The sequence below is a fragment of the Pygocentrus nattereri genome, chromosome 6 (genome assembly GCF_015220715.1).
Source record: "Pygocentrus nattereri isolate fPygNat1 chromosome 6, fPygNat1.pri, whole genome shotgun sequence".
Taxonomy (NCBI): Eukaryota; Metazoa; Chordata; class Actinopteri; order Characiformes; family Serrasalmidae; genus Pygocentrus; species Pygocentrus nattereri.
The window spans coordinates 47099817-47124736 of NC_051216.1; the positions used below are offsets into that span (position 1 = coordinate 47099817).

Below are 24920 nucleotides of genomic sequence, written 5' to 3' on the forward strand. Positions count from 1 at the left end.
AACTGGCTCATCCACGTCTTTATGGACCTGCTTTGTGCGCTGGAGCGCAGTCATGTTGGAGCAGGAAGGGGCCGTCCCCAAACTGTTCCCACAAAGTTGGGAGCATGAAATTCTCCAAAACCTCTTGGTGCTGAAGCTTTAAGAGTTCCTTTCACTGGAACTAAAGGACCGAGCCCAACTCCTGAAAAACACCCCCACACCATGATCCCCCCTCTACGAAACTTTACACTCGGCACAATGCAGTCAGACAAGTACCGTCTCCTGGCAACCGCCAAACCCAGACGCGTCCATCGAAATATTACGACTTTATTCCCGAAATATTACGACTTTTTTCTCAAAGTCAACTATTTTTATTTTTTATTAACAGTGACCCTAAAACCCTGTTGTAATATTCCTGTTTTCTTGCTCTGTAAAAATATTTGTTTTACTAAATGTGTTCCCAAGCATTACTGCTCTAGTGTCACTTTTTCACAAGTTTTTTTTTACCACTTCATTATTTTTCCTCCGTTTGTATTTTGTCTCAGTGATCTGAGTGAATTAATCTGTAAAGGGCTGAAATCTGAACCCGTGGGATTCATGAATATATCTTGCCGTGGATGTCAATAGGCTACATGATTTTTTGAGATTATATTGATTGGCATTTGGGTCAAATTTGTTCCCTCGGTGCAAATTTGACATATTTACACTTCCTCTGCGCTTCCACGTAAAAGTGATTGGTGCGCTGCTCTCTACGAGCTTGTTTTGGTTTTTTTTAACTTCATAAATTGGAACCTGTCATGGCCCAATATGCTAAAAAGCATGTAAAGGTCCAGGGCTCGGTCCAGTACACTGAAGAACTGTTTGGGAATATACTTCCCCAGAAATCTTTTAAATGAACTTTACAGAAGGAAAAAACTTTCTCAGCTCATAATGCAAGTTAATTTAACAACATTATATTTATGAAAAATCTTTTGAAAAACAAAGACACCTAGTGTTTTCAGATGAATAATATATATATATAAATTGAGATACAAGGTTTTGTTCTGACAGTGGACATAGTTACTGATATATTTTTGGGAGAACGGCACTTAAGACCAGTCAGAACTTCTTTAGGCCTGTTTTTAGGCTTTTTCTGTGAAGAACCTTTGTCAGTTCAGCTCCTGGGAACTGCAGAACTGCGTCTCACTGCTGAACACCAACTTTCACACGTAAGCCATTCCTCTTCTGAATCGCCCGTTGTTTTTTTGGACCAGCAGGCTCAGAGAGCGGCCTCCATTTACAGAAATTACAAACAGGTGCCCTCAGGAAGTGTCTAAGCCCACTGAAGGACCGAAGGACCGTTCCTATTGGTGTAATTATCCACTCAGTTATGTCCCACTTTTACTTTCACCAAAAAACACCCCATGAAGGCCAAACAACAAGCGTCCCTGATAGAGATCAGAGAGGGGCGTGGAGAGCTTCAGCTTGAAAGGGGAAGTTCTCCCACAGCTGTTTGGAGAGAAAACGGTCACCGTGTTGTTTTCCTGCCTCGTATCTTTCACTGGATACACAGACAGAGTCTGCTGACCCAAGTGGAAGGCAGACAGTACCTCCAGATGGGCAGATCACTTGGACTGACCACTTCAGAGATGATCCAGATTGCTTCTTCCAGTGTTCGGTGATCAGCAGGGGTGAAACGATAAACATCCATACATCCTTGATTTTTCATTCTGAGGTCAAGATTCAGAAAAAGCTAGAAAACAGTCACAAAGTTAGCCTAGTTAGCTACATAGCTTTGACTAGCTGGTAGAGCTAAATAAGGCAACATGTCCGGCCAGCTGAGACAAATACAGACAAAAATCTTTAACAGTTACAGATCAGGCTTAACATTAAGACCACCTCACTGTCCACTTCATCAGCTCCACTGACCGTATAGCTGCACTCTGTAGTTCTACAGTTACAGACTGTAGTCCATCTGTTTCTCTGATACTCTGTTACCCTGTTCTTCAGTGGTCAGGACCCCCATGGACCCTCACAGAGCAGGACTGCAGTGACACTGACGTGGTGGTGGTGTGTTAGTGTGTGTTGTGCTGGTCTGAGTGGATCAGACACAGCAGTGCTGCTGGAGTTTTTAAACACCTCAGTGTCGCTGCTGGACTGAGAACAGTCCACCAACCAAAAATATCCAGCGTCCTGTGACCACTGATGAAGGACTAGAGGATGACCAACACAAACTGCAGCAGCAGACGAGCTGTCGTCTCTCACCGACAAGGTAGGAGTGTCTAATAGAGTGGGCAGTGAGTGGACACAGTGTTTAAAAACTCCATAAAAATAAAGCAATGTAGGCTAATGAACCACTATGCTCAACATTTAGCACTACTACAAACACAACAAATACGATTATCGAATCAGATTATAGGCTATTAAAGGCCTTTTAGGCCGTTAGTGGTGAGCTGCCCTTTAGCCCATCACAGGGCTGAAGTAGTGGGAAAGATGTCCTGCTAACCAGACGCATGTGGGTTTGAGCCCTGCTGCTCTCAGACGGTGCAGAGCCCTTTATTTTGCCCTGGATTGTGTTTCATGTGGCTGTTCTGCAAAATCCATTTCAGCTCAGCCACTGTGATGAAAACGGTTGACACTGTCCAAAGAGAACGCATTACAGCTTTATTTTCTATGGAGTGTCGCTGGTGATGTAAATGTGGGAATGAGATAACTAAGTTGTGGCCAGTCGTGGGCTGGAGGTCAGGCAACTGTCCCTGTGACTGGAAGGTCACTGGTTTGATCCCCAGAGCCGACAGTCCATGACTGAGGTGTCCTTGAGCAAGACACCTAACCCCCAACTGCTCCCCGGGCGCTGTGGATAGGGCTGCCCATTGCTCCGGGCAAGTGTGCTCACTGCCCCCTAGTGAGTGTGTGTGTGCTCACTAGTGTGTATGTGGTGTTTCACTTCACGGATGGGTTAAATGAGGAGGTTAAATTTCCCTGTTGTGGGACTAATAAGTAAAGAAAAGAAACTTAGTAAGGCGTAGGAATGAGATTCTCCTCATCGTATTGACTTACCTTACCTTAATGTGTGGCCACGACTTAATGATCTCATTCCCATGCGTTATTTTCAATTACTACTTCTAAAAGTCCCACAACCAGTTACCTACAGCACTGTATGGGCTGGAACTTTCATACTATGACCACTTTTCCCGTCCCTAATCCATCACTAATTAAAGAAAATAGCCGTCGTGGAGCTGCTAGCCAGCACAAACATAACACAAGCCTGCTGCTGCATCGAGCCCTTCGACAGAAATAAAGAACCGAATGGAATTCAACCCTTTCATTAGTTTCTGAAATGAAAAGCACGTCAAATACAATAAGCAGCCCACAGCGGTTGGGTGCAAGCACGGAAATCGGCAGAGTGAAGTCTCAGACTTTCTCTCAGGCCAGCCTGGCGAAAAGCCCCCAATAAAACCCCCCAAACACATGCCTGCGTTCGAACAGCCCATCACCAACACTGGCTCCGTCAGCTTGGAGCATGTTTTCTGCATTCACTCGTGACTCGAAATCATACGGCTGCAATAAATCACAACCAAAAAAAAAAAAAAAAAACGAACTCATCCATTTTAACGAAGCCTTATCTAGCGCTGCTTCCTCTGGCCAAATGCAACAGTACCTGCAGAAGTGCTTGAGGAAGGATTCCAACCTAAAGAGCAATCTGTTATTTCTCGATTGGAGAACCTGTTCCAACCTGCCTAAGTTTGTTCTGGGTTGGATAAAATATTGCCACAAGCAACCTTAGATTCCTTATTCAAATCAACGTTTCATAGTGTTCGTTCATATTTGGCTCATGGGTTACTCTAAAGTAGCCACATGGTAGCTGTGGACTCTCCTGAGTCAGCCTGTTTGTGTTGGAGCTAAAGGCTCCTCTCGTCTTCAGCTGCACGCTATTGATTTCAGGGAGGAAGGTGAAGATGAGGTTCGTCTGCTACCGAGCAAATCCATCCAGGCTGATTCATTCCACTGGCTTAAACGGTGATGGAAAAATTTGGCAAAAAAAGTCACAGTTACACAATTCCACCTCTTACCCCAAGTGCAGGCGTTTACACGTGTGGCTAATAGTAACTGGAGCTTATCAGCAACCAATTGACATGGTGCTAACTGCATGTCTGAATCCTTACACTGCCCTCAAACTGTGCGTGGGTGATCAGCACCTCTAGCAGACCTGATTATGTGGTTTCTGACACTGTACTATGCAGGGAGCGTGGGGAAAAACCTAATATGAGGCATAATTTAACATGGACGTTTCATGCTGTTGCAGAAGGTCCAGCAGCTTGAGCTTCTGGACACATTACCAGATTTTCTAGCTGCGGCCTCCCACCAAATTTCAGATCGATTGGTCAGCCTTTTAAAGAGATTTGAGCCAAAGTGTTTCAGGGCATGCAAGTCATCAACACCTTTTTCCGGTTACTGAGCCGTTTGTGTAAAATCACCAACCTGATATCACTTTAATCACCATCTTGTTTCCTACAGCGCAGCCCTGTTTTGAAGCAGCTGACCAGCTCACAGCAAGTGCAACCGGGCTAAAGTCCAGCCTCTGCACTGCGGGGTCAGTTCATACCCAGCGTTACAGCTCAGAGACCTTCAGTACACAAAGACTAATAAAGTACATTCAGTCTTTCTGTTCCAGTTTACACAGATTTTAAGATGAAAGAGAAACATCTGAAAACAGGTTTTCTTCTGCGTTAGGATCTTTCAGATGTCAGTATTTTGGTTTTAAATCCGTTTATTAAATTAACGTTTAATCTCAGTCTTGACGTTACTTTGCCCTTTTCTTGGTCTCGCTTTAAGGTGGAATCATCACTCCAAAGATCTGCCAAGTGGAAATCCTGCATCTGAGGTTACAGGAAACTTTAAAAAAATATATGGTTGAATATCAGAGAAAGCTTCAAGAGGAATAACATGGTGATAAACCTAAACGAAGCAGGTTTCCTTCGGGGACTATTTTGTCTGCACGTGTCCCTCAACCATGGATGATTTACAAAACTGGCTAAAGAAAAATATGGACAAAATTTGGGTTGCTACTGTTTTCAGCCACATGAATGATAAAGGCATGTCGTACATAATCAGGTCTATTAGAGGTACTGAACACCTCCATTAGTTGAGTTTATGATGACTGAGGTTTGCAGTTAGGTGGGTCAAAGCTTCCTTTACTTGTTAGCTGCATTAGCTCTAGTGCTAAAACTAAAGAAGCAAACTTCAGACACCAAGCACGTCTTGGCTGACCGAACACATTTGGGGTCACTTATTCCTCCAAGTCATTTATTTTACTTTAAGCTCAACCTCTATAATGAGATTAAAGAGTTTATATAGTGGTTCTGTAGAGGCTTTTGCTGGATATTAGGTGATAGCATTAGTGTGAGTTCAGTTCTGTGTAAGCATGAAGCTCTGAGCTGAAATCTGTATGTATTTAATGGGTGGTTAAATGGAGGGGGAGGGGGATGGGGGCGGGGGTGGGCGTTCACATGACCCTCCAGCCAAAAACAATGGAGCAACGCTCGCATGGGGCCGAAATGAACTGCACTCGTCACTTCCAGAACTGCTTCCAACAATCAACAGGCACGTTATCAATGAGGGGTCACGTTTAGACATATGCACAACTTGTGAAAGCCACGGACAATGACTGAAATCTCCCACTGACCACTTTATGAGCTCCACCTACCTCATAGGTCCACTATGTAGCTGTACAATTACAGACTGTAGTCCATCGGTTGCTGCACATGGTATCAGCCCACCTCTACCACTTTGATCATTGGTTAGTGACCACAGGAGAGCTGTTGACCAGATATTATTTGGGTGGTGGACCATTCTTGGCGAAGTGGTGACTCCGACATGGGCAGCATTTAGGTGCCTGCAACATAGGCTCATCATGTCCATGGCAAAAATCATTTAAGATTACATTTTTAAACATCCAAACATGGCGAAGTCAAAGTTTAGCTGGATCTGCCAACAAGCCAACGTGCTCCTTTCTGTAGAGGGTCATTAAAAGAGGAACTCCACCCATTTTTTTAACTTCCACATATTTAAACGGTTAAGATGTAAACAGGGTCATTCAGGGTGGTTTGGTGTGAAACGCTCTGTTCTAGAGAAACTTCAGAATCGTTCACAGCTGTGGTGATAGGAACCAGACGTTAGTCGTGTAGTCATGGTGACGCCTGGTTCCTGTCACCACCACTGTAAAGACGTCTTCTTCTCAACGACAAACCACTCTGGCTACATTCACATTAAAGGCCTTGTTGCTCAAACCCGATCTCTCCGACTCGGCGGTTCACACTCGTTTAGGTAAGAGACTCAAATCTGTCATTAATGTGATGAACCGGCCTGAAATGACCCTCATGAGCTCCTCCTACTCAGTGACGTCATGTGACTGAATCGCTGCATCATCAGCACAAACTAACGAGCAGAACGAGCTTCGCTGAGAAGATCATTAACTCTGATCAGCTCTCAGCTTCATTATTAGAGCCAGACGGAGGAGAAAAGGGTGAGACGAGCTGCTTTTCCACCGTCTACAGGCTTCAACGTCTGTTCGACGCTGTTGCCACGGTAACAAAAGCACAAGAATTCCGATCTGAGCGTCACATTAAGGTCACATGACCACGAATCAGATACAAGTCCGATCTAGGACTACATCTGGAAGTGGCTCAGGTTGGAACGCAAAACGTGTGATCTGATCTTCAGAGTCGGACCAAATCAGACTGAGCCGTAAAACTGACCCAATATCAGGTTCAGCTCAGTTTGGTCAGTTTGTCCAGATCAGTATTAATGTTGTTTTGTTCCAGCCGGTCTGTAAAGCTTCTTACAGCCCGTTTAGTTTGGCGAATGGTGTTGGGTTCATTTCTGGCTGATTCCAGGTTGTTCAGCTGTTCTTCTGTCACAGCTGCCGACTGAAAAGCTGCTCAGTGGAGACGAAAGTTTGGGAATTTAGCGTCGTCTCGTCTTCAGAGTCGGACCGAATCGGCTGTCGGTCAGATGTGGTCTTAACAGTGTCCGTTTTCTGTTTGTGGCAAATTGAGAAGTAAAAACGTTCAAACGGCTCGAGCGTCTCCTACAGCTGTCAGAGTCGTTGCTTAGCAACAGCGTCTCAGTGGAGTGACACAGTGTTTGTGATGTTATTGAGAAATAACAGCAGTTAGAGCGCCTCTCAACCAATCAGCTCGCATGGTTGGAACTAACTGTTGTATAAAGGCTAATGAAACACTCACAGTAGAACCACAAACATCTCTAACTGTAGCAAGGAACAACACTCTCTGGTTCAATCAATAAAGCATTCCAGTCCGAGGTCTTTTGTAAAATGGCATATGTTGCCTTTATCACATAACCAAGCACGTAATACATCAGAACAAACAAAGAACAAAGAATTGCATCATACACATACGATTACAGATTCAGAGGTACAGTCACGTTTGGACAGATGTTGAAACTTACCGTCAAGTCAAACCGATAACCTGCATAGCTCGTAAGTAGAGGTTTGCATATTCATTCCCAGAGAACGGAGAGGCGTGGCCGTATGGAGGGAGCAGCGGCGTACAGTAAAGGTCATGTGCACTTGCATAACATAAAGAGTAAACCGGTGCATAGATTATGCTACATTACAAGACCTACAGACAACATAGAACAAGACCGAGTCGAGTGAAAAGATGCAAAATAAATATTCAAGAAATATTCCTATTCATATTCAAAAGTTCTTAAAAATTTCCAAGTCCTTCGGAGACACAGCGGGCTCCTTTTTCCGCTTCTCGTCAGGATACGTGTCAAAGTTTGAGGAATCTCCCTCGTGCATGACTTTGGGGATGATGGTCGGCTGAGTTGGTCGGAGGAGAAAAGGGAGAAACAGAAAGTGTCATTAAACAAACAGTAATTCTAATTTGAGGAACAAACACTTGTATATTTGCTTGTATATTTTCCATATAAAAGAACTGACCATTGGAATGGGACTCTAGAGCAGCTGCACATGAGCCTAAGGTCACCATGCCCAATGGCAAGCGTAGGCTAGAGGGGTACAAAGCCCCCCAGCTTTGGGCTGTGGAGCAGTGGATCTGCATTGTCTGGAGTGATGGAGCTCCATCCAGTACCTTTGGGATGAGTTGGAGTGACCCAGAACTGACCATCCAACATCATTACCTAACCTACTAATGCTCAATCAAATCCTCACAGCAATGTTCCAGCATCTAGAGTAAAGCCTTCCCAGAAGAGTAGCAGCAAAGGGGGACAAACTCCGTATCCATTCCCTTGATTTCAGAAGAAACGCTGGTGTCTACAAACTTTTGGAGCGTTACCGAGCTGGACTCTGTTGTTATAGCTAATCAAAACTAGTCGAAAGTGTTGATGCACCTATTGGCCACTTTATCAGAAACACCTACCTTGAATGTCCACTCACTGGCCACTTCATCAGAAACACCTACCAAGGATGTCCACTCACTGGCCACTTTATCAGAAACACCCATGTTGTGCTGCCACTCACTGGCCACTTTATCAGAAACACCTACCTTATTGCTCCATTATGTAGGTGTGCAGTTACTGACTGTAGTCTCTTTGTTGCTCCACACCCCCCAACCCCCCAACCCCCCCCCCACCCCCCCATATAAAGTCAGATACTGGCCACTGATTAAGGGCTAGAGACTCACTAACACAGACTGCATCTGACTGAACCCCAGTGAGGGGTTTCAGATAAAGTGGCCAGGAAATGTATAGAGTGAATAGTGAACACACCTTGAGCCGTCTTTGAGGAACGACGTCCCAGTCTATCGACCTGAACCATCTGTGCTTCTTCACATCCTCGGCTCCACCCTAAAGGCCGAAGGGTCAAACGGTCAAGTCACATCACTGGACCATCAGGAGTACCATTCTCTTCATTTAAGCTCATCTCTGTGAAAGGACTCATGTCTCTAATGTAGTTTTTACAAGATTATGAATAATCATGAAAGAAATGCCATTCGTCAATGACTCTGACTACGGGGTTCAATCTATGGGCAGCTGAACAGTGGCGCAAGCAGATCAACTGCCCTCTATAATATACTATAACTAGCAATGACTGTTTTGGTCATAAACAATTTTAATATCTTGAAGTTGGCAGCAAGATGAAGGCAACTCACTATTATCCTGCCAATTTTAAAGAGGTAAAGTGCCAGAGAATATGGTCTAAAATATTCCGAATGTTTGTATAAAACAGTTTTATATTAAACATTCAGAAAAAAAAAACAAACAAAAAAAAAACAAGACATAAATATAATAGAACACAGCTAAAAACTGCAGATCTGTCTTAATTGACAACTATCTGGGCGTGGCCTAATATTCTAATGTGAGCATGAATGATTGGCAGCACATAATAATAATCAATTACACATAACAGGGTAGCTGTCGCTTGGTTGTTAGCTTCTCTTGTTAAGTATCTCCAGCTCAAACAGGGGGGAACACTTTTGTTAAACTAAACACTCAAAAAAGATGGTTTTCCACGGGTTCTTTTGTAAAGATCACTCAAAGAACCCTTTGCTTACAAGGGTTCTTTGAAGGGTTTCTTCAGATTGATCAGAAGGTGCTATAGATTTTTTTGAAAAAGCTTGATATTCAACCAGTAGCGGAACCCTTTTTGGTGCTACACAGAACCTTTTCAAAAAGGCTTTGTATAGAACCAGCTACAGCACACTCTCCATGAATCTGAAGAACCCAAAGGGTTCTTTGAGTATTCATGGTTCTATATAGATCCATTTTCTTTACTAAAGAACTCTTGAAGAACCGTATTTTTAAAGTGTGCAGTTTAAGTAACATTACTTGGTTGGTCGCTATGATTTTTAATGTAATGTATTATTTTATTACTTTTTATTGTTCTGTTGTTCTGCACCGCACTGTAGTTTAACCCTTAGAACCCTTAAAAAGATGTAGGTCACTTCTGGTCACCGTATCACCCAGACCCTGATATTATTGTTCTGCTGTTTGGCCTTCATATTCCAACAAAGGGTTAAAACAGCAACATGGTTCAAAATCAGATCATCATCAGGCTCTGACCCACCGTCCAGAGAGATTTCATCCACCTGTGACCGTCCATCAGCCAGAGATCAGCTCCAAAACCATCCGAAGCCACTCGCTACTTTAAAACTCCAGAAACCTCAGCCTTCATATTATAAACAAAGGGCTAAAAACATGATTTACCCACCAGATCACTCAGAGGAACCTGCCCTCACTAACCAGAGTGGAAAGAGAGAAACCAGCTCTAACATCCCACATCCCAGAAATACAGCACAAACACACCGGATCTCAGTAAAACCTTCTACTAGCTCTCGGCTTTGGCCTTCACGAGGAATAAAAGGGTTAATGGGAAAAGCAGAAGATGTATCTGGTCTAACTGAAGTCGTAAAGCCCTCTTTGAAGCATTGAATCTGAATAATCTCACAGTGGATAAAGCAAGCAAACTAACTGTGTGCTGCCTCAGAGGACGCCCTTCTTCTCCAAGCCCATCGCTCTGTTCTTCTGGGAGAACTCCTGGAAGAAAGGCCTAGTACGGGTTACGATAGGCTAATCTGCTTTTGTGGACGGCTTGGTCTCCAGAAACGGCCCACTGGGAGAAAATGTGCTTCATCACGGCTGCGCGTTTTTGTGTTGTGATGGCAGCTTCGTCACTGTGACCTGTCCTCTGATTCAGCACAGACTCAGCTCTGCAGTTCTGCCACAGTTATGCTTTTCAGATTTTGCTCAGAAATGCTTAAAAACAAACAAACTGCATCAGGAAATGCCTGAAAAAGATGACGCAGGCTGAATGGCACACGGTCTGAAAGTTCAGCTTCTCTAGTTTAACCTGCTGGTCAAAGTGTGTCAATATCTCAAACAGCTGGACAGTCACTGTCGCTTAAAGCCATCGTGACGGTCAGTCACTGGGCAGGATGCTAGAGGCGCCTTTATATCTGCATTGTTCAGACCTCTGTTGGAGTTTCCTTTGGCTGGACTGCCTGAGCTTATTGTCCGTGACACAAAACAAGCCCAGGTTTGGAGTGAATGAACACGTTTGCCTGGACTTGTCTTCAGGATGATGTATTAAAAAAAGAGACTCTGAAAGCTGCGGCCAAACATCACGCAGAGACAATATCTACTGGGTGTAGGCGTTCTAGGAAGGATGAACCCACTGACAGGATGGAGCAAGTGAGGGCTTGCTGACTCTGATTTAACCCCAGATGTTCTACCATTAAAAGACGATAGCGTAAAGCTTAATAGAGCTGAACCATCAATACTGCGGCCTGAATTTGTCTGCGGTTTTTAGTCCATGTTAATAGATAACGGTGAGTCATACGGTGTCAGATAAGCACGTCTGTTCGAGATCATCGCAGCACAGAAATTGCCCTCTGAACCACAATCGAATGTGTGCTAACTGGTCAGAGTGTTTCACCAAAATGTCCTTCTTTCATTTTAACCTGGGTGGTCTTAATCTTGGCCAGTGCTCATAAGTGATACTTTATTAATCCCACAAACGGGGAAATTCCACCTCCGCATCTGTGAAGTGAAACACCACATACACACTAGTGAATAGACACACACTAGGGGGCAGTGAGCACACTTGCCCGGAGCGGTGGGCAGCCCTGTCCACGGTGCCCGGGGAGCAGTTGGGGGTTAGGTGTCTTTCTCAAGGACACCTCAGTCATGGACTGTCGGCACTGGGGATCGAACCGGCGACCTTCCGGTCACAGGGCCAGCCAAAACAACCAAGCGAAAGCTAACCTAGCGAGCAGGACTGAGCTATCAAGAGCTGGTTCATCTCTCTGCCTGTTGTCCGTTCATCTGTCCGTCCGTTAGTTTGTTTGTTTATTTGTTCCAACACCGGTAATTATTGGACGCACATCCAGCAATAAAGAGCTGCATTAGAATTAGAATATTAGGCCACGCCCAGACAGTTCTTAGATATGTCTGATCAGCAATTCTGAAGCTGTTTTATTATATATGTTTTTTTTTCAGTGATCAGAGAGACATGGGGAAGGAACTGCTGGTCTCTTGGGATAATAATAGCCTTTAGCCTTGATTTAGCCTTTTGTATAGCAGCTTGCTAGTCCACTATGTCCACAATATATATAAACAGCTGTTTTCACTGCACGAATGGGTTAAATGCAGAGGTCGAATTCCACAGTGTGCAAACACAGAGACAAATGGTTGTAAATTCTTCTTAATTCTATTCTAATCTCACTGTTCTTGGGAAAAAACCTCGTATCTCCGAAATGGGAACTTCACAGGAGAAGGAAAACACCTACTTTACTTTTAATGCACGTCAGTGGAACCAGACCTGGTCATTTTGGCTCATTTCTGTTGGTCTGTTCTTCATGGAATTTACAAACAATGGAAAGAACAACAGGAATTCTCAAATTTATCAAAAACTGCAAATCAACGAAAGTGGAGATAAGAGGTTTTCTTCCTACACACTCATACACACTAGTATGCTAGTTGGACAGCGTTAGTCCTGCTAAGGCCCGGGATCAAATTCAGGATTATATTTTTGTATCAGAAGAGAAAAAATTGTACAGCCACTTTCCTCATTTTTGCCATTTTACACCGGACTTTAACACACTTAAGCCTCCATTACTTGGTAGGTACATTAGCTCCAGCGCTAAAGCTACAGAAGCGAAGCTCAGACAGCAAACATGTCTTGGCTGATCAACTACATGCAGGATAAGAGGGAAAATGAGCAAATCTGAAGTTTGGCCAAACTCCTGCTTTAATAGGGCTCTTAACAGTAGAGCTCCCATAGCAATCTGTGTTAGCACAGCTGCTACTGCTCACACACTGAAAGACCAGCAGTGTGAGGACGGCTGCTTCCTCGAGATAAAACCAGCAGAGACCAGACACAAACACAGATGTTGAGAAAGGAGTGCCGTCCTCTGTTTTAGCTCCGGTCCTTTGCCTCACGAGTTCACGTCCCACCGTAACGGCCCCTGAACTGTAGGACCACCTCTCGCCAGAACCATCCGGAAACCCTCTGCGCCAATAAACGCCGTATTTCAGTCCCGAATGAAAGAGTCGCAGCGCTTCTCTCCATTCCAGGCTTTTATTTGGCAGGAATAAGAACCGGAAAGCAACCACGCGCCCAAGAATGCCAAAATTAAGCTAGTTAAAAAAGAAAACATGAAGCGGCCACAGCTGTCGGCCAGCAAATCTGCAGAAACTAGCCCCTCACGACCAGCCAGTCTCCTTCAGGTGCCGACTTAATAAGGCCATTAACACGGGCACCGTGCCTTTTACACACAGACGAGCAAGTTCAGCCATGAAGGATAAATTACATGGAAAACAGGCCGAACTGTCACTGTACGGTGTGGAATCACTGCATATGTACAGCAAATGAGCTTTTAAGATTTTAAAGGAAAGTTTACCAACAAATATTTAATCCTGAGTGTCCCATAAATGACCGATACAGACCGTGGTCATTGCTGGCGTTCGTCTAAAGAATTTCAACATGCTGACTTTCCAATGGAACTGAACTGAGCCAGGAATCTAGGCCTATTACACGTCTACTAACACTAGCAAACCTCGGAAATCAGCACACATGGCTCCATTCCTGCCTCTACTGGTCAGTCAGCGGTCACCATGGAAAACGGTTATCCTTTAACAGTATTTCTACATCTTTCCACCAGGAACGTCTCTCAGTGGGCAGAACTGTGAATCAGCTGAACGGAGGTCTCGACTGTAGTTCTCTGACGCGAATATTAGAGCCTCGAGCAACTTGGCTATAACCCACTAAAACACAGGGCCTTCATTTGCAATTAAGCAAATCATTAATAAGATGATGAAATTGATATTGTAATATTTCAACTTTAAATTCTCAATTTCAATTAATACCAACAATATAGTACTGTCAATAACATTTGAACTAAACTAAATATTACTGGCTAAATATTAGAAAAAGGTTTGACAGATAATTAACAGATAATAACTAATTAAAGGATTAAACAGGCCCACAGCACAGTGTGAAAATCAAACAATTTGCATATTATATGAATATTAAAGGTTATGAAAAAGAGGAACAGTGATCAGGAACAGGTTTTTCTTTGGCTGTCCTGCGCCGGTCAGCACAGGCATGTTCATACAGTCAGAGCAGCAGATCAACAGTGAAAATATCGACCAAATTATAGTCTCTGTTCATGCGGAGTATCAAGAGAAGATACAACACCCAAGAACTTCTCCACTACAGGTTTAATAGCAACTGAAAACAGGACATCACGCTTCATACGCAGAATACAGCTCATATGTATCTCTCTATCTCTCTCGATATATATATATATATAAATCGCTGTTGCCAGAAGAAAACCTTGTATCTCCAAAATGGGAACTTTACAGGAGAAGGAAAAAACCTCCTTTACTTTTAATGTAAGTCAATGGAACCAGACGTCTTTCCAAGTCATTTTGAGTCGTTTCTTCTGGTCCAATCATCTTGAAATTTGTAGGCAATGGAAACGACAACAGGTACTTCCAAATTATCTCAAAAAACGAAAAACGACAAAAATGGAGGAATGATTTTTCGTTCCAACAACATCAATACACACACACACACACACACACACACACACACACACACACACACACACACACACACACACACCATATGAAAAATACAAAAAAATATAAAAAAAGTAATGCTGACACCGTTTAGACTAGTTTATAAAAATGACCAAAAAAATTAAATTCACAAACGCAGCCAAAGTGCAAAGAACATCTAACAAATAATGAAATTCATGGCCTTAGATGATCGTTCTGTTGAATCCCGGGGCTCAAACTGTCGCCCTGACACTCTTTTACTTATTGTCTCTTTTTCAGTTTCAGTTTTTGGCCTTTATGTCCTGAACTTTGGTTTGGTGTCTGCGTTTGGCTTGAATCTTCATTTCGGTGCCTCACTAGTTAAAACGATTTTTTCCACCCGAGCTGGTTCCATGTGACCTTTTGGGAAACTCAGAGTGTCCAAAAGAGTTCTAGAAAGGGTCACTAATTCTGGGAATCGGTTATGGAAAGCTTCTCCAGAGCGCTTGCATTCACTGCATAGAGCCAGCGATGTGCCATCGCTAACTGGAACCAAATGCTAGCAACAGCCTCATGTCCTCCAGCTCTGCAACCAGCCGCAACCACCTGCAACTGCTGAGGAGAGCGGCCGCCGCTAATTTTCAGCTGCTCGGCATTAACTAATCCCTCGTGTTTAAAGTTTTGGTGACATTTATACTCACTGAAGAATGCGAGCTAATGCAGTCCTGACTGGGCCTAAAAAAGGCTTTAAAGGCTCCTTTCTTCAGCGCTGTGGTCGGTTCTTCAGAGAGCAAAGTCCTTATTTCACAGGCCATGCCTGGTTATTAGTGCACATTCCGTCTACAGAGACTTTCCGGAAGTACTTCGGAATGCCGTCATGTCTGAGCGTTAACTCGTTTAGACATTAAATCCCCATTTTTAAAGAGCCTAGTCAAAACTGCCGGCCCTGTATTTAGGAATCTGAGTAGTAGGCCCCATTAAGACTGTAATACTCAGTAAATATCAGAATTCATGAGCCACATTTGGCCTATAATCACAGATATGCATCTCTGGACAAGCAACAGAAAGAGACTTATGCAGCTTAGGAGCCTGACGTCAACACAATCGCCTGGGTATTTTTCAGTAATCCATTTTCAGTGCTTTCTGCTGAGCTTAATATTTAAACAGCATTAATATAAATGACAAAGCACTTGAGTGAACCGAACCACTTTGCTTTACCGTCTTAATTTGAGACTACAGCAGCTCTTAAAGTGAATGAAATGAATCCAGTGACTGACAGTAAAAATAAATCCACATGAGTTTGGTTTATTTCCACGTGGGATGATGTGCAAAATGTAAATAAAAATATGATGTGGAAATCTTGTGAACCATATTTTTAGAGGAAAATGCTACAAAGACGACATATCAGATGTTGAAACTGAGAAATTTCATTGTTTTTTTTAAAAATATTTGCCAGATTTGGATTGGATTTGATGCCAGCCACATGTTCCACAAAAGGTGGGACGGGGGCCTTTTTACTGCTGTGTTTCATCACCTCTTCTTTAACAGCACTCTGTGTCTGTGAACTGAAGAGACGCTGCTGTAGCTTTGGAAGTGAAATGCTCATCAGTTCAAGGACTCCTTTGTTGTATTTTTCATTTTATAACCCTCCAAATGTTCTCAGTGGTGACCGGTCTGGACTGCAAGCAGGTCAGTTAGGCGCCTGGGCTCTTTTAATACGGAGCAGTGCTGCTGTAATACATGCAGAATGTGGTTTTACATCGTCTTGCTGAAATAATCAAGGCCTTCCCTGAAAAAGACGTCGTCTGGATGGCAGCATATTCACAGATGTGCATGTCATCCGTACCATGGGTTTAAATGATTTGCACATCATTATATTTTGTTTTTATTTACATTTTGCCCAGCGTCCCAACTTTTTTGGAAATAGGGTTGTATATTGGACAACAGCCAAAGTTAGTAGTTCACTCTGGAAGTGCTGGAAATTGAAAGAGTACCAATAAACAGCCAGCAGTCCAGGTTCTTCAAGGCTCCGTCTCACGTCTGACCCCTTCTGTGGCTAATATTCACTAGGGTGGTTCCAGGATGAGCTTTATGGAGCCCCTCGTGGAGCCAAACCTGGCAACGACTGGAAAGGAAACTTTTCATTCTGGACACCTTGTAATACGCTACTGCACCACCCGCAGAGCTGTAAAGGGTTAAGTGGCGCTGGCCTGCGGATGATGGGGCTCATTAAAATGCGTGAAGTGGGAGATCAGAGGCTGCTCACAGGTCAGAGGTCATAAATTTACACGGACTGCAGGTCAGTTACGAAGCAAAGACCTCTCGTTTTAAAGCCCTCAGTAGTGGAGAACCACACGTTACACTTGGCACCCGAGTGTACCGTCCATAGGTGTTTCCACTGGGGGAAGGGGAGGTGGGGGAGTTTGTCTAAATAGTGCAGGTCTGCACTGCCCAGCGGTCAAAATCCAGATGATAGAATTATTATTAACACAAGCTGATTATACAAATGCATCTGTAGTATAACTACACCAGTATGTGGATCAGTGGCCTACACCCATGGCTACATTTCACCCATTTCCATAGTTATGATACACTCATTTCCATGGTTACGCTACATTCATTTCCATGGTTACGCTAGACTCATTTCCATGGTTACGCTAGACTCATTTCCATGGTTACGGTAGACTCATTTCCATGGTTACGCTAGACTCATTTCCATGGTTACGCTAGACTCATTTCCATGGTTACACTACACCTATTTCCATGGTTATGCTAGACTCATTTCCATGGTTATACTAGACTCATTTCCATGGTTACGCTAGACTCATTTCCATGGTTACGGTAGACTCATTTCCATGGTTATGCTAGACTCATTTCCATGGTTACACTACACCTATTTCCATGGTTACACTAGACTCATTTCCATGGTTACGCTAGACTCATTTCCATGGTTACACTACACCTATTTCCTTGGTTACGCTAGACTCATTTCCATGGTTACACTACACCTATTTCCTTGGTTACACTAGACTCATTTCCATGGTTACGCTAGACTCATTTCCATGGTTACGCTAGACTCATTTCCATGGTTACGCTAGACTCATTTCCATGGTTACACTACACCTATTTCCATGGTTACACTAGACTCATTTCCATGGTTATGCTAGACTCATTTCCATGGTTACACTATACCTATTTCCATGGTTACACTAGACTCATTTCCATGGTTATGCTAGACTCATTTCCATGATTACACTACACCTATTTGCATGGTTACACTAGACTCATTTCCATGGTTATGCTAGACTCATTTCCATGGTAACATTACACCTATTTCCATGGTTACGGTAGACTCATTTCCATGGTTACACTACACCTATTTCCATGGTTACACTAGACTCATTTCCATGGTTATGCTAGACTCATTTCCATGGTAACATTACACCTATTTCCATGGTTACGGTAGACTCATTTCCATGGTTACACTACACCTATTTCCATGGTTACGATAGATTCATTTCCATGGTTATGCTAGACTCATTTCCATGGTAACATTACACCTATTTCCATGGTTACGGTAGACTCATTTCCATGGTTACACTAGACTCATTTCCATGGTTATGCTAGACTCATTTCCATGGTAACATTACACCTATTTCCATGGTTACGGTAGACTCATTTCCATGGTTACACTACACCTATTTCCATGGTTACGATAGATTCATTTCCATGGTTATGCTAGACTCATTTCCATGGTAACATTACACCTATTTCCATGGTTACGGTAGACTCATTTGCATGGTTACACTAGACTCATTTCCATGGTTACTAGGAGTAATGAGTTTTCAGAAGACATGCTCCCTTTCTGGACGAATGCTGTTATGGTGAGACTGACATTATCAGATAAATATTGAGAGGGTGACTTAACTAATGTGAGATACTGTGGAAGTTAGACTGTTCAAACACTTTCTGACCGCTTTTTCTGCAAAAGTATGTACACTGGACACAACACTTGTTTTTTTTTTTTACAAATGGTCAGAATGTGAACGTCCTTCACAGCTCAGACCTTAGTAAATCAGTCTGAGCTGATTTTGGAGATGCAGCTTGAATAAAGACGAGGCAGAAACAAACTAATCCCTGACGTTTGTCAAAAATGTATAGATGAGGTGACACAGACGATTGGCCAGCTTGGCCGTTTCCATGCCAACAGCGAAGACAACAGTGAATCGTGGAGTGAGTTCATAGCAGAGAGTGAATAAAACGTGTGTTTGCCATTGCGTCTGTGATATGATCAGTTATATTCAGGTTCAAACTGATTTACTGATGTCCGAATAAAACACTCAAATAAATTGCACCCAGTGTGAAGGCCTTCAGCATGGACGTTTAAGGCGCTTACCCTCAGGTTTCCAAGTCTCTTTGTTTTGTCCACAACAAGGAGCTTCTTGATGAGGTCTCTGGAAGAACAAACGCAGAAGGTTATGAAAAAATGAATCTCTCACTTGACGTTTAAACAGAAACAGCAATCGACTATAAAATGTACTGTATCATGACTCCAGTTAAGGGCTCTCCACATCTACGTCCAGATCTTCATCTACTACATAAAGCAGTTTCACAGTCGTCTCCGTTTGTAAGTGCCAAAAACTCCAAGACGGAAACCCAATTCCACAAAGGTTGGGACAGTATATGAAATGTCAATAAAAACCGGAAGCAGTGATTTGTAAATCCACCTACATTAAAATGAAAGCAGTACAAAGACATTTAATGCCGTATCTTCAACTTCATACGCTCATTCTGAAATTGGAGCCTGCAACAAGTTCCAAAAAAATCTGGCACAGGAGTGATTTGAGACTGCTGTGTCTGATCTACTCAGACCAGCACAACACACATTAAAACACCACCACCGCCACGTCAGTGTTACTGCAGTGCTGAGAATGACCCACCACCCCAATAGTACCTACTCTGTGAGGGTCCACGGGGGTCCTGACCACTGAAGAACAGGGTAACAGAGTATCAGAGAAACAGATGGACTACTGTCTGTATTTAGTTTAACAGGAGGTCAGAATTTACTAATCACTGCTTTCTGCTTTTTGGCATTTCATTGGCATGTATTATACTAGGAATTCTGGGTCGGAATTCTGGGTTAAGAGTTATCTGCCGAATGACAATTTGGTTCGGTATCATTGAGCATCCTAATCAGTCTGAAAGTGATTCAGTAAATCTAACTACTGAAATGTTGCTTGTTCTTATTCAGGGTCATCATTAAGGTAATAATTTAAAATTCACATGTGACGTGGCAGACGGGAGCGTGAAACTTTGGTCTGCACTGGAAAAAGAGAAGCTCCTTCACGTGAAGTGGAGAATCTGTCGTTTGACCGCCTGCTGTGCGTCGTAGTGTAAATCCTGAACAGACTTGTGAGCAGCTGAACACACGGCCGGCCTCCTGTGGTCCAAACCTGGGCTAATTAAGCTACGGTGAGGGAGAGACTTCCACCGGCATGACTTCGCTCACGGTCACGGGGATTTCAAATACACTTATTATTTAATCACTTCCAAAATCCATCGCTAACAGAAATACCAACAAACCAAGCTCAGAGTTTCTGCAGCTACTGCGCATCTTAACACTCTGATCATCCCAAAACGATATCCTTACAAGGAAAATCAGCCTTAATATCGAATATTTCTCATGTTGAGACGGATGTACAAATATTATATGATACATGAAGTTCAATTCTCTCACTATGTCGGCAGATCATTTTGCTCCTGGCATATTTCTTAAAATAAGCTAGATTATTTCATTTATTATTTATTATTATTATCATTTATTATTTAGATTATTTCATCTCATCTAGTGAGACGATTATGCTTAAAAAATTACTCTCAAAAATAAGTAAAAACATTTTCAGGAAATAAGATAAACAATTTTATTATGATCTTAAAAAGAAGAATTTTAAGAATTGAAATGAAATTCAATTCAAATTCAACTAAAATGAAGAACATTAGCTCGACATCGACTCCATTCAAGACAATTCTACTTGCCAATAAAGCGTTTTTTGATGTGCAGAAAATTAAAATTTCTCTTATTTTTGTTTTTAAAGGAAAAATTTGCTGTAGTGTCTAAACATTGTTAAGGTGCACAATACAGACCATTCGCTCCCCGGGCCACATCTGGGATCTAAGTTGTGAAAACAGTCTGTTTTAAGTTCAGCGTTTCTGTCATTTTGCCGAAAGCTTTGCGTTTACACAGATTGGCCTGTTTTGGCCTGTAGCAGTTCAGCTCTGCCCATTCATGCCAAAGCTGTAAGTAGTGTTTCAGCCCACTTTGCTTCACAGCCACTAAAACAGCCGCTTTGATTCAAAAAAGGTCTGGAAATGAATGAATACTTTTAATTCTTCTGTACACAAAGCCACATATGAGTGGCAGTAGAATGCAAGCAAAAAGCAGGATACAGGCCCTTTAACGGATGTAGATGTCGTTAATGTCTACTTACTTTACATAGAAATCCAGATGGCGAGGGAAGTTCAGCTTGGCAGCGAGAACCTTCTGGTAGATACCAAAGGGATTGTCATCAAAGAACGGTGGATACCTTAATCAAAAGAGCAAAAACACAAATTTACTCTCTCTTCTGCGGATTAGTTCTCAGCACGTGTTCAGGTTGGGAAAACATGGTAAAGAAAACACCATTAGAGCTGCCACAGTCCATCAACTTAAGCCCTGATACAATGAATAAGCGAATTAGTGCAGATTAAGAGTTTATACCCGGCATCATGTGTCTCATGCAATCTGATCACAAATGGATGACGAGGCTATTAGATATGAGCTTCAGTGCTCCACAGAAAATGGCATTGTCCTGCTTAACTATGCCCAGTGTGGGAGCAGCAGAGTGTGTGTTTGTGTATGTGTGTGTGTGTGTGTGTTGGGGGGGTGTTAAGTGAACTGATGATGGACAAGAAGGCCTGGCTCGCAATCGACGTTCCAGTGGATCAGCGAGGTTGACGTCAGTGCTCTGTCCACTGGAGTTCCTCCACACCAAACTTCTCAAACCATGTCTTAATGCTGCTTTGTGCACAGGGGCTCAGTCATGCTGGAACAGGAAAGGCTCTTCCCCAAACTGCTGACAATAGGCTGTTTAAAATGAACTGAGGGCCCAAAGCCCCAGCCCATCATCCCTCCTCCACCAAACTTTACTGTTGGCACTCTGCATTCCGGTAAGTAATGTTCTCCTGGCATCCTGCAAAGCCAGATTTATCCATCAAACCAGACAGTGAAGCTGGGACAGCACTCCAGAGAACATGTTTCCACTGCTCCAGAGTCCAGTGGCAGCGCTTTACACCCCTCCAGCTGACACTTGGCATTGCGCATAGTTATCCTAGGCTTATGTACAGCTGCTCAGCCACGGAAACCCATTTCCCGAAGCTCCCAACACACAGTTCTTGTGCTGATGTTGCTTCCAGAGGCAGTGAGTGATATAGCAGAGGATAGGTGAGTTTGCATGGTCTACTGCTTTGTGGCTGAGCTATTGTTGCTTCATGGGTTCATTTCACAATGAAAGCACTTACAGTTGACCGGGGCAGAACTAGCAGAGAAGAAATTTCACAAGCTGCCTTGTGACAAAGGTGGCATCCTGTGACAGTGCCATGCTTAAAGGCACTGAGCTCTTCAGTACGACCCATTCTCCTGCCAGCGTTTGATGTTATACCCTTGTTAGCAATGAGTGTGGTGGAAACACACGGAACTCAATAAATAGGAGGGTTTCCATACTTCTGGCCGTGTAGTCAATCCCTTGCTTGCAATAACCGCTTCAAGTGTGTGACCCACTGACATCACTAAGCTGCTGCATTCTTCCTTTTACTGCAGTTTCCATTTTTTTCCATTTGATGTGTCGGCAGTGTGTCAGGGCTGCATGATGACGTTCCTCCTGACTAATCCGGATCCATTTCAAACAGAATGTCTATGTAGACCTGTGAATGCGTTCTGCTGCTACCATCATGACTCTAAATCTTCAATAACGAATAGTGAACCTGGTCCAGAAGCTGCCATGCAAGCCCAAGCCATGACACTACCTCCACCATGCTTCACCAGCAAGCTTGTATGTTTTGGACCATGTGCAGACCCCTTCTTTCTCCGCACGTCAACCTTGCACGTCAAGGTTATTCTTGGTCTCATCAGTCCATGAAACTCTATTCCAGAACTTTTGAGGCTCATCTCTGAATTTCTCTGCAAATTCCAATCTGGCCTTCCAACCTTACTGCTGATGAGAGGTCTGCGTCTGGTACGGCCTCTACATCTCTGCTCTTGGTGGATTTCAGTCCCTTCATCCCTGCCCTGTGGAGGTTCTGGTGACTGTTTTTGGCTTTTTCTTTACATTCCTCACAATGTTTAGTCATCAACCGCTGTTGTTGTCCTTGGCTGACCTGTTCTGTCTGGCTGTTACTTCTCCAGCGGCCTCTTTCTTTTCCAGGATAACTATTGCGCTGGTTATGCCCAGCGCTTGCGCAATAGCTCAAATTTCCCTCTTTTCTCAGCTTCCTTTCTTCCCTTCTCTCCTTTGGGTCTTGGTTTATCCTTATAAAATACAGTCTTAATAGGCGAAACAAAAGCTTTAAACCAAGAGTAGACATTCAGGGCTATCGATCCAACACGGCACGCCTGGGCAACCAAGAAACGCCCGTCAGTCACATGTTCCAATACTTTTTCCCCACTTGACAACTGGGTGGATCCAGGTTTTAATACAGCTAGACGTGAATATCAGGAGATAAAATCTCATCTCATTTTCATCTTTTGATCTCAAGCTTAGATGTTTTTAGGGTATAGCAGAAACAAAATAACTGGCCTTGCCCTTCCAGTCCTTTCAGGGAGAGCCACGGTGAACAGCGCTTTGCTATTTAGATGAACAGAAAAAGGGGAATTGCAGTCAAACGTAACAACCTCTCCCAAAGATCAGACACGTACATCCGTCATGCGACTGTGCACTTCAGCAACACCACAGTAATTGTGGACAGCCCACAAGTTCCCACAAGGTCTTAAACGAGTGTTCAGCTTTGACCCGACTCCAGCAGGCCACATATGGCGCCTGCACCCATTCGCCTAGTCCCACTGCTGCGAGACGTGAGATCACGTGCAGTAATCCAGATGAGGCCTAATAAAGCTGAGTCAGAGACGTCAGCCTCGGCACCTGCACGGACCATCACCGTTACCATGACACTGTCCCACACGTCCGGTTTCACTCTCGTACGACTTTACATTGGGTGTGGCTTCATAAACAACAGGCCACATTCATCAATATGTTCCTAGGTTGTTCTTAAGAAAGAGGGCGGCACGGTGGCGCGGTGGCGCAGTGGGTGGCGCTGTTGCCTCACAGCGAGGAGGGCCTGGGTTCAATTCTCTGTCCTCTCTGTGTGGAGTTTGCATGTTCTCCCCGTGTCTGTGTGGGGTTCCTCCGGGTTCTCCGGTTTCCGCCCACAGTCCAAAGACATGCAGTCAGGCCAATTGGACATGCTGAATTGCCCCTAGGTGTCAGTGACCATCTGTGTCTGTCTCTGTGTGTCTGCCCTGTGATGGACTGGCGATCTGCCCGATGACTGCTGGGATAGGCTCCAGCACCCCCCCGCGACCCTGATGGAGAAGCGGCTTGGAAAATGGATGGATGGATGGTTCTTAAGAAAGGCCCTAAGAAAAAGTCGTGTTCTTAAAATTGTGCATAGATTCTGTTCGTAACTAAGAACAAATCCCAAACAAGAAAACACTGGTGAATCGGAATCTTCGGATTCCGACCGGTTGGGGAATGAGAATGTGAAAAGTTCATAGTTATGCTAACCTGGCAAAGCAGTGTGAGGGGTAAAATACATACCTACCCAAAAATTCCTGCATAATTTAAGGATTGTGATGTAAACAAAGTCATTCAGAGTGGTTGGATCGTGTGTTTTCAGACCGGTGTGACATTAGAGAGATTCAATTTCTTTACAGTGGTGGCGATGGGAACCAGGTGTCGCCATGTCTGCAACGGGCCTTTGGGGACTATTTTGCCTCACGACGCCCTGCAAGTACCGCTTCATCAGAAATGTGCTTTTAAAAATATATACAGGTCAAAACCTTCTCAAACTATCGGGACGCCTCAGACATCAAGCAGTGGATTCATTACCATTTCATCTAATAATGTTAGTAGGGGGAGCTTTCAGAGGTGGACGTCTGGTTCCTATCACCACCACTGTGAAGAAAAGTTTCTCTAGAACGGAGCGTTTCACGCCAAACCGCCCTGAATGACTCTGTTTACATCTTAGTGATGTAATTATGCAGGAATGTTGACAAAATCAGCGGAATTTGCTTTTAATGCCGTTTGTGCTAGATATGCTTATTAGATAGTAATAAGCATATCTAACGCAGTACATGCTGAAGAGTTTATCAAGACTGTTAGAGTACTCATAGCCTAGCTAGTGAC

At 43.6% G+C, this 24920-nt stretch overlaps 1 protein-coding gene across 1 annotated transcript in view; it reads right to left on the minus strand.

The window, feature by feature from the left end:
• Nucleotides 1-7285: 7285 nt before the first annotated feature.
• The window catches only part of LOC108439526 (cAMP-dependent protein kinase catalytic subunit PRKX-like), a 40823-nt gene continuing 23188 nt past the window's right edge, over nt 7286-24920 (minus strand). Inside the window, exons 5-8 of the mRNA XM_017717975.2 lie at nt 20973-21068; nt 18881-18938; nt 8713-8790; nt 7286-7804 (exon numbers count right to left, since the gene is read on the minus strand). Of these exons, the coding sequence (XP_017573464.1) occupies nt 7679-7804; nt 8713-8790; nt 18881-18938; nt 20973-21068 (358 nt within the window). The 3' untranslated portion in view covers nt 7286-7678. The remainder of the gene's footprint in view (nt 7805-8712; nt 8791-18880; nt 18939-20972; nt 21069-24920) is intronic.